At 35.3% G+C, this 15,819-nt stretch overlaps 2 protein-coding genes across 3 annotated transcripts; one reads left to right on the forward strand and one right to left on the reverse strand.

The window, feature by feature from the left end:
- Positions 1-458: 458 nt before the first annotated feature.
- On the reverse strand, positions 459-6,515 carry LOC127901129 (U-box domain-containing protein 33-like). The gene is made up of 9 exons (XM_052437425.1): positions 5,718-6,515; positions 5,190-5,311; positions 4,830-4,951; positions 4,572-4,676; positions 3,859-4,294; positions 3,515-3,652; positions 2,396-2,926; positions 1,071-1,835; positions 459-930 (listed from the first exon to the last, which is right to left on the reverse strand). Exons 1-9 carry the CDS (start codon positions 5,980-5,982, stop codon positions 748-750), a joined length of 2,667 nt encoding a protein of 888 aa, XP_052293385.1. The 5' UTR covers positions 5,983-6,515; the 3' UTR covers positions 459-747.
- A 4,390-nt stretch (positions 6,516-10,905) lies between these two features.
- Positions 10,906-15,196, forward strand: LOC102623898 (putative recombination initiation defects 3). 2 transcript variants are annotated; one of them, XR_003062109.2, is made up of 13 exons: positions 10,906-11,095; positions 11,672-11,816; positions 11,909-12,059; positions 12,199-12,333; positions 12,603-12,655; positions 12,739-12,933; positions 13,147-13,182; positions 13,295-13,360; positions 13,471-13,509; positions 13,611-13,660; positions 14,014-14,224; positions 14,391-14,472; positions 14,836-14,899. XR_003062109.2 is itself a non-coding variant. In XM_006491401.4 (13 exons), exons 1-13 carry the CDS (start codon positions 11,031-11,033, stop codon positions 14,940-14,942), a joined length of 1,278 nt encoding a protein of 425 aa, XP_006491464.1. In that variant the 5' UTR covers positions 10,906-11,030; the 3' UTR covers positions 14,943-15,196. The 2 variants fall into 2 exon arrangements, 1 of the variants encoding a protein (XP_006491464.1); XM_006491401.4 differs by having other exon boundaries at positions 14,014-14,167; positions 14,836-15,196.
- Positions 15,197-15,819: the final 623 nt, after the last annotated feature.

Raw genomic sequence — 15,819 nt, forward strand, 5'->3', positions numbered from 1 at the left:
TATATAAACTTTCGGGGATCACATTTGTAAGAAGCAAGTATGTAAAAAAATTTGGTTAATTAATTATATGAGGGACGCGACGTACGAGTTTATGATTATGTTGAGTTTTAGTTATATCTATTTAAATAGGCTTTAATTATATTTGACTTTGATTTTAAATTATATAAAATATTAAAAGAACTATATTTTAATGCTGGAGCCTGATATGTTCTGCTTAATTTAATCATCATCTCATGTAATTAAGCATTGATCATGACAATTTTTCAATTACTATACTTTCTCACAAAATAAGACATAATTGTTAAAATAATGTGAACAAATTGAGCTATAAGATTAAAATTAAATGTCAAATTTTCAAATGAATTTCGACTTTACTCTTCATAATATTATTGTAATTAAATTATCGAAATCAATTAATCCCAAACAGTCTATTCGTTATTTCCAGTTAAAACCAATCATTTCCCTTTAAAAGTGATTGATTAACCGAAACACTAAAGTTATATGTACATATATACACATATACCCTCCATGTCAACTTTTGCACAACAATCATTTAGTACGTAAATGCAATACACATCGAACAAATACATTATACAAACATAGAGCCGTGAGCCGTCTGTATGTACAATCGGAACAAATACTGCCAAAAAGAAAAGAGGTGTGCATATGGATGAGACACGACTAGTCTAAACTTCTCCTGACGACTATGAACAATACTATGTGACAAGACTACAAGTAACTCCCGTATCAATGTTGTTGCAGCCACTCTTGAATTGCTGAACGAAGAGCAAGGTTGGGGACCAGATTTTTGTGAGCAAGTGGAAGGTTTGTCATGGGCGAAGTCTCGTGGCCGCTGTCAAGCCATCCTTTCAATGCTTCTGCTTCATATGTAAAACCATCCGCTGCTACATGTGGATCCTGCATTACTTCCTGCCAGTTTAAGCAAAATATTACACAAAAATCTCATTGAATTAACTGAAAATATCACAGGGACTCATAATATTAAACATATATTATATTAAGAGAAAATTCGGCCACCAGACATGAGCTACAGCAACATATGAACTCACCTGGAAAATGGGACAGGTAAAATATGGAGGTGGCTCGCAGCGCTCTTCAGAACCCAATCGGTATGATGTTGATCCTCCGCATGAAGCCCTCATTGGTTCAAGTACCCTCCACACATCTTTTCCAAGTTCTGGCCGACTCTTTCGGCTCATCTCACAACATCTCATGGCCAAGTTAGCCAACTGCTCTGCTTGGACAAACGGCCAGTCTCCCGCCAAAGGATCCAATAGGTTTTTCAGTTTTCCTGTATCTAATGCATACTGCACTTCCTTTGTTATCCCCAAAGCTGGTCTCCCAGTCAAAAAGCGCAATAAAATAATCCCAAATGAGTAAACATCTGACTTCGGAGTAAGTTCCCCTGATGCCAGAAACTCTGGATCCATATACGCAAATGTACCCTTAGGGTCAGTCCTACAACACAGTGTTGTGTTGTTACTTGAAATTTCATTTTGAGATAGAAAGCGAGAGATACCAAAGTCACTAAGTTTGCTAACAAAGTTAGCATCAAGAAGAATATTGGCAGGTTTCAAATCACCATGCACAATGCTGTGAGGTTTACAAGAATGGAGAAAGATAAGGACAGAGCATAGCTCAGTGGCAATGCGGATTCGAGTTTGCCAGGATAAAGGGGGAGAGTTATCCTTGCAGCTGAGTCGGTCTTCAAGGCTGCCATTGGGCAGATACTCGTAGACCAGAGTCCACACTTCTGGACAGGCTCCAACAAGAGTTACAAGATTTGGATGTCTTATCTTACTCAGAATATCAATCTGATATACAAATCAACATGGATATACAATCAATATGCATATTTAATGATAATAATAACAATATCATCATAATATCACAATTAATGATAGTACTAACAACTTATTCATGCACTGTTGATATATAACTCAGTAATTCGCACACTGTTAATATATAATTAACTAATCCATATGGTGAACTATAATTGCTACAGAATTGAAGCAATTTTGTTCAAACACACAATAATAAGTTGCAGAATATAAGAGAACTTGGGCAACTGCATTGGCAGTTGCTAAACAGCAGAAAAGAAACAATAGCACTAAAAAACTAATACATAATTTTGGGCAATGGATAGTTGAATATGGAATTTGGATGCACTATTGGGATGACACAACCAAAAACAAGTAATGTAAAACCTCCATTATGGAATTAAGACCTCCTAGCTATTCAACAATCAAAATAAATTAATTAAGAAATATCTTGCAGAAATGGTAAATGGATGCTACACACCCTCTGGATGAACAAGTCAAATAAATGAATCGACTAAATTAAAATGAAATATAAAGGATTCGTACGCTCCTACCTCCTGTTGAAATTCAGAGGGTCCTTGCAAGCTATGAGGGTGCAACATCTTAATAGCCACTTGCATATGTCGCAGGAGACCTTTGTAAATGCTCCCATATCCTCCTTCCCCAATCTTCAGGGAAGGATCAAAGTTATGAGTTGCTCCCTCAATCTCTGAAAAAGAGAAATCAGAGAAAAACTGAGGCATGTGGCTGCTGCTTGAGGCCTCTTTTCGACTTTTCCTCAGTTCCTCAGCTTCTTTGACAGCTTTGTCACGCTCCATCTGCAATTCATCTTGTTCTTTTTTGTAATTCTGCAGAAGTTCAACAGCAGAGATAATTTTCTGCTCCAGCTCCTTTGCGGTCTGATCGGATTCTGCAATTTGGCTCTCCAGCAATGATTTCTGATCCAGAGCAATTTGAAGTTCTTCCATGACTTCATCATGCTGTTTCTTCATCCTTTCAAGTTCCAGCTTTCCGTTTGCCAGTGCCTCCTCGAATTCCTTCCTTCGTTTTAACTCCTCGGCATACAAGCTTTCAGATGCTTTAGCCTGCAAATTGTCAGCCATGATAGAGAATATGCATAAGAAAACTTTTCAAGTTTACATAATATAATGATAAATATAGTTTGAAGGTCTACATCATCAATCTTAATTATGAAATGAACCTCATATTCACACAAAAATTAGGACAAGATTTTTACAGCCTATAACTTTTCACCACAGACCGCCGGAACCAAAGGAATATTGATCAGGAAAAATGTTCCATGCAGTTAATGTCATCCCCCCACCATAAGGTAATCATCTGACAGAATTGTCAACGGGGTATGATATGTTGAACATTCTACTCCACAGGAAATAAAAATCAGCTTTCTTGTGGAAGTTCCTCAATACCACCACCTATTGATACTAAGTTCTTCTGGACCTTGGATGAGAGAGAGAATCATCACCAACAATCATTAACAGACCTAGTTTCCAAAAACATCAGTACCTTAGGATGACCCTTCTTTCATTACTAAATATCTATGTTCAATAATTTTGAAAATATGACAACAAACAAATCTTTATAGGAAGAAAGAGCCAAAGGAGGGAACAGAGCAGAAAGTGAGGATGTTTTATGCTAAATGCCCAAAACTTTACCCTGCGAATGGACTCAATGGCATCTTTTTCAGCCTTCCCACGCCTGAGAGCCTCTTCAAATGCTTCTCGCCTTGAATTTTCAGCCTCGGCCATTGCTTGTGCAAGCTGATCATAAAGGTTATCATCTACGCTTCCATCCTGCTAGCATCCATCGATCAGTTAAAAACAGTTGATTGGATTTTAAAACAAAATGATCAGGTCCATGCATCGATATGGTATACACGTGCAAAAGAGAAAGACAAGGAGTCCCACATATCCCATAATCCAAAGTTACAAACTTCAAAACACGTAAATGATCCATTACATGGATACGTATCTCATGTAGGTAAGCAAATTGAATGTACCAGTACACTGGGAGGTGATGATTGTAGATCCTCTTTCGATGGAGGCAGTGTGCTCACTCCCTCAGTCCTGATTAGTGGAATCATAGCAACATCAATCACTCCTCTGGAAGAGCATGATGAGAGAGAGCCCTGAGAAGTACTTCTCCCTGTTGTACATTCATCAGAACTAACTTCTGCATCGGACCTGCTTGCTGGAGATGACAGCCCTCCAATACTATCTTGAGAAGTCATTACGTTCCCCACATTTCTGTCAAAATTCATAGATCTTACTCTGTGGAATAGATCTTGAACTGGATTGGTCAGCTTCATAGGTCTATTGTGCCTCAGCACAACAGATTGAGATCTCAAGCAATTTGGATGTCTGTTTTCAGTGTTATGACTTGCTTGAAATGATGGAGATGAAATCTCTGGATCAATTCCATCCAAGCTACCTTCCCTATTATATGGTATTTGCACTCGCAGTCAGATCTCAGTATAAAGTAAAGGTTTGAAAAGCATTATTGCAAAGAAAATATTCTTTAGCATTCACAAGTACAATCTGTTCTCAATCACTTTCTTAGCATCTTGTAGCCACATTTAGGATGTCCATAGTCTGTAAACTTATCAGAAAGCTTAGAAGCTTCCTTATCAGAGATGGATATCTTCATGCCATTCACAATTTTTCAAATCACTAGATATTTCCAGCAATTTAAGAACAAACATGCAATGCTCACCTCGTGTAGATAAGGTTGCCATTGCAAATAAACCAAATGTGACAAGAAGCAGGTGCTTGTTGGCGCACAGAAATGGCCTTCTTTGACTTGAGGTCCATCATTTTCCTGCAATGTTAAACATTAGGGTCAGCAATCACATATTTGCAATTCATATCTTGCAGCATTATGCGAGTGCTTCCTTTCAAGGGCAACATGAATGTTAAATTGAGCTAAGGATGGATGAAGATGAATGTGATGAAGTCCTCAGTAGTCTCTTACTTCTTGTAGTGTTTGTCTGCTGCTGCTCCCATAACAAGCTTCCTGATCCCATAGTGAGAGATTAACTCAAGAATCCCCTTTTCAGTAGACTCAGATTCAGTATCTAGTTTCTCTGCACGCACCTACAACACCAAATACGAATGCCAAAATTAGTTTAAAGAGTTCTGCCGTTGAATCAATTTTCAATATTCTAAAAGAAACTTCTGAATTCAGAATTATAAGGCACTTAGTTTGCAGCCTAATTCAAGCTCTTCATGACTTCTGCTAAACTATAGAATACCAAAGTACTTTGCATTAACAGGCCAATCAAAAAATTATTAAACAGCACAAGCGTAGAAAAACAGGAAAAAGAAGTCATACTCCCATTTGCCGACAGATGAGAAGGCACATGTCTAGGTGGTTATGCATGTCTTGTCTTTCAATTTCCCTGTATGCCTGAACTTTCTCCTCTTCAAGGGAGCTTGCTGGAAACTTTGTGCCCACTGCACATCAAAGCAGGCAGAATGAACCAACTAAGAATTCCAAAAACCAATCCAGAAAAAGCGCGGAAGACATGCACTAAAGGTAGATTAGAACCAATTTTTCTTATTTAGCTTTCAGGCTGACTTTGAAATTCCAGATCTATTTATCTTTAACTACTAATTGGCCAAAATCTTTCAAGAATTTCAGTTTCTTTTAACTGAAATTCAAGCTAAAATCATAAAAATTCTAAAAACCCTCATCCTCGTGTTGTTTTCCCACTTGGAGAGCAATGAAATCCAAGTCAAGTGACTGTAAACTTGAAACCTTATTAACAACTCAAATATAAGCAACCAAAATTCCGACCTCCATCGAAAGTCAATAATGCATATAATGCAAAATCAATACAAGGAAATGTTAAAAACTTACTGACTGGAATCATTTGTGCGGGCGTGTGAACATGAATGATGCAAATTCTCTTCCCTCCAGAATTCTGCAGTGCCCATAACAGAACTGATTTGCTTTCTTTCACTTGTTTTGCAACCGCAACATAAATCTTATCTTCAATCACACTTGCCACCGGTTCCTCCACAATCCCTCTTCTGCTGGACGTGATTCCAGCCATCTGAATGTCAGGACACCTTACTGAATCAACCCCTTGTGCAATCGCTGGTACACTACTCACCAAAGCCATTACAAAATTTTTATGAAACAAATTTACGCTCTGAGAAAATAAATCAAAATCTCAATCATCCATCTTTGCCCTTCAATTGAACCCAAACTTCAAAAGATAACACAACTCAACTCAACTTTCTTCAATCAAGAAACAAAAGCTCTCTCTTTTGAACTACAAAGGAAAGCGATGAGTTTAAGGAGAAGGGGAAAATACTTTTTAACGAATGAATAGACGTAAAAGGGATTGCTTGTCTCTGGCTCGAATGACAAATAATATATCATAAGAAAATGAAAGACAGTAACATCCGTAAAAGATTTATGAAATCACGATAAACAATTCCATGGTGGGATCCATTTTCATAGTTTGAACTTTCAACTCTCTCCTCTGCAGTTCGTTTGTCTGCTCTGTTACTTTCTTCAAGATGAAGCTTCTAAGAATTACCAGCGGGCTCCACGAAGCTTAACAGGAATTCTATTTCTGCACCAATCGTTCTTATTCTTTAGCAGGTCCCTCATCTTCCCGTTTATAACGCCCAATTGTTCAAAACAAAGGTTTTTTTTTTCCCTTCGTAAGCTCATAGAGTTAAAAACTTCTCGGGTTTCATAGAATAAGAACAAACTACCAAGTGTAGCATTAATTGCAGGAAACTATATAACCAAAACCCGGATAACCCACATTGTGGTGCTATAAATTTGAAAAAACATTAGAGAGGATCTAATTAATAAAACTAAAACAAACCATCTCCTTACGTAAATATGTAAAAAGCTTGGGGATCTAATGGATAAGCTCTAAAAAATAATTAGAATAAGTTGACATTATTTTTAAAATAAAAAAATCAACTAAAAGTTTAGGAAATTTTTTTGAGTAAATTCTTTCTTTTTTTTGTTTAGGTATTTTTTATTAAAAGATTGCTTTAATTTATTTTATTATTTTATTATTTTATCTTTATAATATAAAATGACTGAATTCTCCTAAGAAATATAAGTTATTATATCTAATAGTTTAGGTATTTGATTTTTTATTAAATCTCCAAACTTTTTCTTTATTTAAAATTTTTAAATATAATGTGAACTCATTATAATTATTTCTTGATAGTGAGGTGAGTTTGATAGTGGGATGAGTTTGCAAAAATTGTGGGATAAATATAGCACCATCATATAAATTATTATTTCCACTCGACCTTAAAAACAATATATGGAGGTGTACATCACTCACTTACAACGTTATTTGCTTGTTGTCATTAATTTTAATTAAATATTAAAAATTAAGTAATAAAGTTAAAATGGGTTTGAGTCATTATGATATTTCTTTACTAAATAATAACACAATTTATACGTAAGATCGACACAAAATGAATTTGGATAATAGAAATCATTCATATTAGGTTTGATGAATATCTAAAGCGATTTTAAAGTAATTTTATTTAGTTGACCATGTATATATAAATTTTATGAAAATATTAAATAAAAAATAATTTGAATGTTACACACTTACAATCCCTATTAAAAAAATAAAAGAAAGAAGAAAAAGAAAAAAGAAAATTGTCGGTAGTTCTCAAAATTAAAGAAATTTTTATCTGGATTCTCTCTTACAATGACTCAACGACGTTGGCGGGCGGACCAGTGCAGTGGCTTCACTTCACGCGTAACAACTAAAAACCTAAAAAAGTCAATGCGTGGGGAGTAGGTGGGCCGAACAGGAAGAGGAATATGCTACGTAGAGACTTTTGATCCTTCTCTATTTAACCGTCAAACTCCAGCTCACCGGTTTAAACAGTGAAAAACTGATTGGTTTCTTTTCACGCTCGTCGGACTGATTCTTACTCGCAAAAAATAATTTGATTGCAATTTTGGCAAGATTATGATTAAATTATTAAAACTTTTAGCCAGTAACCAAGCATTTGTAATGGGGTTTTGTTACCTTATATAATAACATAACGAACATTAAAAAAAATAACAATTATTTGATGGAAGTTTAACGACAGTGAAAAATTAAAATAAAAGTAATAAAATTTATAAATAATTAAAAATGCCTTACAAGTGTATTGTGTTTGTTTGCTTGTTATGTAAGATGACAAGAGGTGATGATCAAGGCAGACGCTAAGTTTCGTTTAACGTGATAATACGTGGTATTGTTACTGTGAAAGCAAGTAAGTTACGTTAATATTACAGTAACTTAGGCCCTCCCGATGACCAAATATGTAAAAGATTCCTCAATATTGCAGTCAGTGATTGACTGATGACCGTGTGATTCATGCCCTGCTCTTTACAGCCGCATATGTCACAGTTGGATGGATGGTGTAGGAATACACGAGCTTAAACAATGAGACAGCCAAGGATAAAATATCTTCCATGGAGAAAACACTTCCTGAAGATAATTTCTAATTGTAACGGCCGTTGTTAATTGGTCGAAGGGGCTTGCTTCTCCACATAACGAGCGTGAACCACATTTACAATGCAATAAACCCAGATAAGACTGTGATATGACGTTCGCTGAGGATGAAGGTGTTGGGCCCCCTTTAATTAATGTTGCCGAGAAATGTAACATATTTCCAATTACAAGTTCAATGTTGTTTTCGTTGCTTACATGACAAGTTAGTTTGATGTCATTAGGCCGGCTATATGATAAGTACATTATTGTCCATATTCTCTTACGTTGAGCTATATTTTTTAAAAATTTTACCTTAAAATTTTATTTTAAGCGAAACGTATTCATTAATTGAATGATGAAACGAAGCAATTTTTTTTTTATAAGATGATACAACTAATTCTCTAAAAAATTATTAACCACACAACACATGTCTTTTCATTTTGTACATAACTTAGAATAGAGTTTTTTGAGATGTCTATAACTAGTCCTCTCTATCAATTGGTAAACGATAGAACTTGGTGGAAAAGCAACTCAAACACGCATCTATCTATTGTCTAAACACAATGGACAACCTTATTAATTACGAGTAACTTAACGTGGAATTTCCCTTTCAAAAGAATAAAAATAAAAAATAATTATAATTGTATGATATTTGTGGGCCATCTAAAAATTGCGATGATCAAGGGATTTGTCTGGTAGTAATCCTCAGTTACCTGTTTAGATATCATACAATTGCATGGTGAGATTCAAACACCATATAAATTTGGAAATAATGTGGTTACATGTGTTGGAATTCAAAACCTGATGCCGACCATAGTTGAGATAATAATAGTAAAAAAAAAAAAATTGCATTTAATAATTATTCAGAAATAAATAAACAATCACAACCAATTCGGTTAAGATGCCCACAATTATTTGTTGTTCAGTAGTTGATTTCGATTGCTGCTAAAATTTTATTTTTCAAAAAAAAAAAACATTTTAAAGTATTTTAAAATAATTTTACTTCACTGACCAGGGGCGGACGCCATGTATGACCAAAGGGTGCCATGGCCCCCCCTGAATTTTAAAATATTTTGAGATTTTTAAATAAAATATGAATAATTTACACACTGACCCCTATACAATTAAGTTTGGCCCCCCCTTAAATTTATAAGTTTAAATTTGGCCCCCCTTAAATTTCCTCCTGAGGTCCGCCCCTGTCACTGACCATACAATCAGGTTTCTACGTAGTAGACTTTTTAAGTTAATACAGATTATGGCGATCTTCCAAGAATTAATTCAATTAGATATTTAAAGGCAGCAAACTATTGCAGATACCATATAATAATAAGTTCCAAAAATTTTACATAGAATGTCAACATTGGAGCAACGTCGTTTTCAAGTACTGATCAGCCGTCGGACCTATTAGCTGGGTTTGGTAAGGTGTAGCAACGTGGAAGAAACGGTGACAAAGAAAAAATGATTTTGGCTGTTAGGTTCTATTGCTATTATTTTAAAATTATGAATATTTCACATTCATAGATTTTAAACAAATTATAACAATTGGTTGCTGTAGACCAAAAGAAAAAAAAAAGAAAAAAGAAAAAAGAATCGATAGCCAATACCCAATGGCTGTCATTCTTATGGTTATTTATTGGCTGATAATATAGGTCAAACTAACTAATATATGAGATATGTAAATGCAATGCATTCCTAGGGCTAAACTTTTATTTTCGAATAGAATTCTTCTTTTTTTTTAAATTTTTTTGGAATAACATACACGCATTGGAATTGAGTTTGAGAAGGATTTTTTTTTTTTTAACAATCTTTGCCCCTAAAACAAGAAATTTCAAGTGAAAATAAAAGGAGTTGGACTATTGGCACCCCTCCAAAATCTTTTTAAAACCCCTCTTCTATTACAATTACATTTAAGAATAAATACTCTAATATATTTCACATCTATTTTATCTCATTTCAAATTTGTATTTTCTCTCTTAAAAAAAAAAAAATTAAAACTCTTGTATTTTCTCTGATATCAAACTCACACATGTAATTTTTTTTTCTCAAATTCTCTATAATTTTTTCTTCAATTACCAAGACAATCTATTAATAATAAATAAAATACATTCTGACAAAATTATTTGCCTTTTTTTAAAGCTCATAATAAATTTTTTTACATCATAATCTTACAATTATGTTATTTAATTAATTGATTTTTATAAAGAAGTTTATCACCCATAAAAATTTGTTTGTGAGGAGCAAGAAAAGAATATAAAATTAAAAGATTCACAAATTAAATGTGTTTATTTAGAAATAAGGGTATTTTGGACATTAAGCTTAACATTATTGAAGAAGGGGTTTTAAAAGAATTTGGGAGGGGTGCCAATAGTCCATCTCAAATAAAAATCGTAGTTAGGAAGGAAGTCCAAGGAATGAGGCAAGGCCCATAATAGAATTTGAAAATTAAATGGCCTTGTTAGCCCATAATTCCCGCCCACGCACGCGTACACGAATGCGATCCGCCAAAGCCGAATCCGAATTAAAATGTACATATAGGCATAGCCCCCTTCCCGCCACGATCCTTATTTGAAATTCAAAGAATCTGGAAGATAACATCGATCGGTTAAGCAAAAATCACCGATCGTCAATCTACGATCACATAGTTTTCCGGTATATCGACTATCAAGTTAGGGTTTCGATTCCAAAAGTCGGACGAAATGAAGTTGAAGATCAACAAAGCCACCGATCTCAGCTCTATCTCTGTCCTTCCTCCTCACGCAAGGTTTCATACATTTTCTCTACATCCCTTGTATTAACTAACTGTGAAGTAAATTGTGATTATCGTAATTATGCATCTTATCTACTAAACTTTTGTAAATTTTTTCATTCATTTGAACTCGATTTTATTGTTATAGTTCAGTTAAGGTTACTTTAAAATTTTCCTTGAATTCAAAATTGGATATACTTTTCCTCAGGTAATTATTTGAAGATTAACTAGCGCGTCTGATGGTTCATAAAAAAAAATGTCAGAAAAAGTTTCTAATCATGGAGATTTAGTTTTACTAAGCTCAGTTTCCTTATTTCTATTATTGGCTTGCGATCGATGTTGTTACGGAAATTCTGCATTTGAATTTTTTTTTGTTCTCTTGCCAATGATTCACAATTTCGCTGAGATAATATTAGAGAAGGAGAGCTAGTATAACAAATTTATTTTGCTGGAATTTGGGTGTTCATTGATTCATAAGCGATGGCTGCGATTTTATGGCCAAAAGGCGATGCTGTCTCATTTTGAGTTCTGTTTTTTTCTTACGATTTTACGGGAATTGCATAATGCAAACATTTTGGTGATAATATGAAGGAGATCATTTGGACCACAACCATCACAGCTTCGGTCACAACCGTCGCAGTCGCAGCAATCATTTTCGCAGGGACCATCATCTCAGCTTGGCATGTTTTCTCAGCTTTCTCAATCCTCTCTTGATGAAGTTTTGACAAATGAACAGGTTGGATCTCATTTCCGTCTTGTTATTTATTTTTTAAATTTTTTTTTGAGGTTATTGTGCTATTTTATTGGTTTTTCATATTCTATTTGCAGAGAGTAAGTTCTCAAGAACGAGAAAACACTGTGAAGAAGTTTTCTTGCTTGCCCCCAGGAAGTTATACAAGAGAAGACAGCCAAACTCCAATAAGATGTTCCACAAATGTTGTGCGCAAATGGAATCCTGCTTCTGCTCCAGACCAGAGATGTAAGCTTCCTCATTGCGGAATGATAAGGCATTTTTGACATTCTGTACCTTTCTATCATATTCATACAAAAAAAAAAATCCGGAAAATAATTGTTGGTTATATTATGGCATGAATACTAAAATTTTATTTATTGTACAGGTCAGGTTAGTGAGGAACTTGAACGTCGGCTTGGCTTGATGGAAACTTCACTCAACAGGATTGGAATAAACTTGGATTCTGTTCAGAGTGACATCATGCAAGTGAATAGAGGATCCAAAGAAATATTGCTGGAGGGTGAGTTCTTTAATTCTTCAATACATGGAAAAGTAGAAGCTGTGCATAAATTAAAGCAAAGGAAAAAAAAAATGCCAGTGGTTATAGTCTGTGGTATTCATTCTAATCTACAATAATTTTTCAAGTCTATGAAAAAGGAACATGGAACCTAAGTCTTCTTGTATGCCGTTTTAGTGATTCTTACTTTTCATTAATTGTGATTGGGTGTCAATCACATGAAATGTCCAGATTTTGTATTGTAGTTTAAATAATTCACAACTCTCTTTCAGTGGAAGGCATTTCCCAGAAGTTGATAGTCCAAGATACATCACTGCAGCTGATGGTAACAAAGATCTTCTATGACCTGTTTGATTGTTCAGTGTCATGGATGTTTAACTTCTAATGCAGCTAAGATACTGTCACCAGAACAAGGGACAAGAAGACATCAAAACCGGCCTTGATGGTGGCCTGAAATCTCTATCTGATCAACTGGGGAAGGACATATATGAAGACAAGTTTAAGGAGATTTTCTTGGAGCTATCCTCCTTGCCAAAAAAGATAGAAGCTTCACTACTGAAATTGCAGAATGAGCTTTTCAGCTTCCTAACAGAACAAATGAAGGCATGTATGATCAACATTTAATAAATTTGAAATTTTATATTCTTAAGAATTCTTGTGAGATTAATGGCAAATTATAAATTGGATTATTCTTTACCTAGGGTAAATAATGCTTAAACTTCGCTAACCAGTTTTTTCAAGTTATTGCAATTGAAATGTCTATTTCAAATATTTTCATGCTCAAATTCTCTTCTTATTTATCATTTGTTTTTGCAGGCAATGGCTTGTGACCTGAAGAGCCCCACCCAGAAGGTTGAACCGGCTACTGTTCTTTCTCGAAAGGATCTTTGAACTTTGCCTTATAAGGCACCTTAGGTTTATACTTCTTAGTGAGATGCCTTCTAATTCATCATTGCTTTTGTAGGCAATCGCTTCCAGCATGAAGAGCCCCATCCAAGAGAGTAACCTGGCCACTTTTCCCTCAAAAAAGGTGCCATATTCTTCTTAATTGAAGTCTCTTTAGCTCTTCTGAGCTCTTTTTTTTTTTTTTTTTCATGAGCGCAAATTTCTCAGAACGCCTTTAAATTTGTGAATCTGCAGCGTCATGGCCATCCTGCTACTTTTGTTCCGTCAAAAAAGGTGCTATATCCTTTTCAATCAAAGACCCTTTAACTTTTTTCAGCTCTTTTCTTTTTGATTGCATAATTCTCAGAAGGCCTTTTAATTTTGTGAATCTGCAGCCTCGTGGCCGCCCTGTTTCTTCTCAGAAAAAGCTAAGGGCCCCTAAGAAGTGTGTAAAACTCAAACTTCTTACTGTTGGTTTTTGTGCTGTTAAATTAGGTCAATGATATCCATTGTCACTGTCCTGTGGATGAGTGAACCTCAACAAAGGTCCATCCATGGGACCAAATGTGGTCCATGCCACCCTTTTTTTCATTGTCGTACATTAAAACAAAATATGGCACTGTTCTCTTTTCTCCATTCACTATTATCTTTAACAACTAGCAAACAAATATACTACCTACATTATTCATTTCTTCACTTACTGATTGTCTCTGTCCAGATGTGATCACTTGATGTACAGATTCAATATGTATTCTTCAGGTTATCTAGCCAATGGTAAAAGCTTTCTTTTGATTTCAGTCCAGCTGTGCCTCCAGAGGCCAATGTGCCAGAAATTCAAGTCGCTAATGTGGATATGGGAGGTTGGACTTTTGTTAAAAAGGAGCTTGCTACTCTCAAAAAGGGGATGGCCTCCGAGAAGCGAAAACAGAAAGGAGTTTCTTGCGTTGGACAGGTAGTTCTTATTTTCTAATTCTTTTTCAGCCATCCCCTTCGTGCCTTGGCTGCTCAGGTAGATGCCATGCATTCTGATTAAGTGATTTTGCTGCACTTGTCCTTGTTATTAGGAGTTGCACTGTCTAATATTTCTTAGTGCCCTTGACAGTGAATCCCTGTCTTTTACTGTTTCTGGACATTTATTTTTCATGGCCCATTTGAGATGCAATTCTGTCCTGCAGGCAAAAGAATGTATAATTACGATTGATTCAGATGAGGATATTAATGGAGGTTTTTCCTGCTTGATTAATGAGAAGGAAACAGGTAATCAGTGAAAATTAATTTCCAGGGTTACTTGTTTCTAAATTCTAACTGAAATATGATACTATTACTTTTTTGTAAATTGTGCGAAAGGGCATGAACTGCAGAACAAGTGGTTACATTGAGAATTAGTGATTGATTTATCTGATATAAAATGAAGTGTATAAAAAGAAAATTGAAGATGTCCACTATGGAGATTGCTTTTGTTTGTAATTATTGTTTTCGTCTAGCACACGCTTGGATGCAAAGATTTGTTCTCATGCTGTTTGGCATTGTTCAATTGAACCCAGATAAAGTTTTATACAACATATATTGGTTCCAGAGACTGATGTAAGGGGCTCTAAATGAACCTGTATCCTTTTGCAGGCAATAAAAATAAGTTGATACATGATGAGAAGGAAGCGACTGAAAGGATTTTGAGAAAAGCAAGGAGGCGAAAGAGAAAGTATGATAATGCTATAATTATTAATTGAAGGTATGGTTGCGCCCCTTGTTACTATGCCAAGTGTTAAAGATCTGAAAGTTTTTACATTACCCAAGCAGAGAACAGAACTTTTTAATATTTCCAAGGAAATAAGAATATCTTTTGTTTACAACTAAGAGATTAAAGTTTGTTCATCCCCGACATGAACTAGTCTTCCCATGAAATGGCTGGCATTACTGGTTTAAACATATCATCATTTGTTAGAAAACACTACATCTCAATAGTAGCATCTCTTTGATATCATGTTTATGAAGCAAAGATCATTTGCGGAATTCATGCTGAAGCCCCAGCTACATTAGAAAATTCCCTTTTCCATTTTTTTAAAAATATATTTCCCTACCTGTTATTTTGTGTTTTTTGCCCTCCCACTTCACACCTACTTAGCTATGCGCGATGCAAGGTTGAATGTCTATGCATTCCTAAGTGTAATTCACTAACTGGGCTGTCTCTGCGCTGTCCCATAACGGAGCAAGTCATCTCAATTGGGCATTCCCCACCCATATCAACTGAAGGCCCAAATGTGAGTTGATCTTACAACCCTTATTTACCATCACCAGTATAGCGCCTTTATTTTTGCCTTAAATAAAGCAGCCAGGAGCCTTTTTGCCTTTGTCTGAGCCCCCGAGGACAACCACACTTCATTTAACTAAAGTGTTTTTGAAGCTTAGAAATCTGATCATGTAGCTGCCATTGTATACGTTATCGTGTGTGATGTAGACGTGCGTTAAGATTTTAATGAATGGGCTGTTTTGTGGGCTCTACAGCCCTCTCAATAAATTCTTGACACAAGTCCTGCTGCGCTCCAAATCATGCGCGATAGAATGCATAAGATCCGTACTTGAGCTTAACTCCCTTCCACCTGAATT

The sequence above is a fragment of the Citrus sinensis genome, chromosome 3, assembly GCF_022201045.2.
Source record: "Citrus sinensis cultivar Valencia sweet orange chromosome 3, DVS_A1.0, whole genome shotgun sequence".
In the NCBI taxonomy this organism is placed as follows: domain Eukaryota; kingdom Viridiplantae; phylum Streptophyta; class Magnoliopsida; order Sapindales; family Rutaceae; genus Citrus; species Citrus sinensis.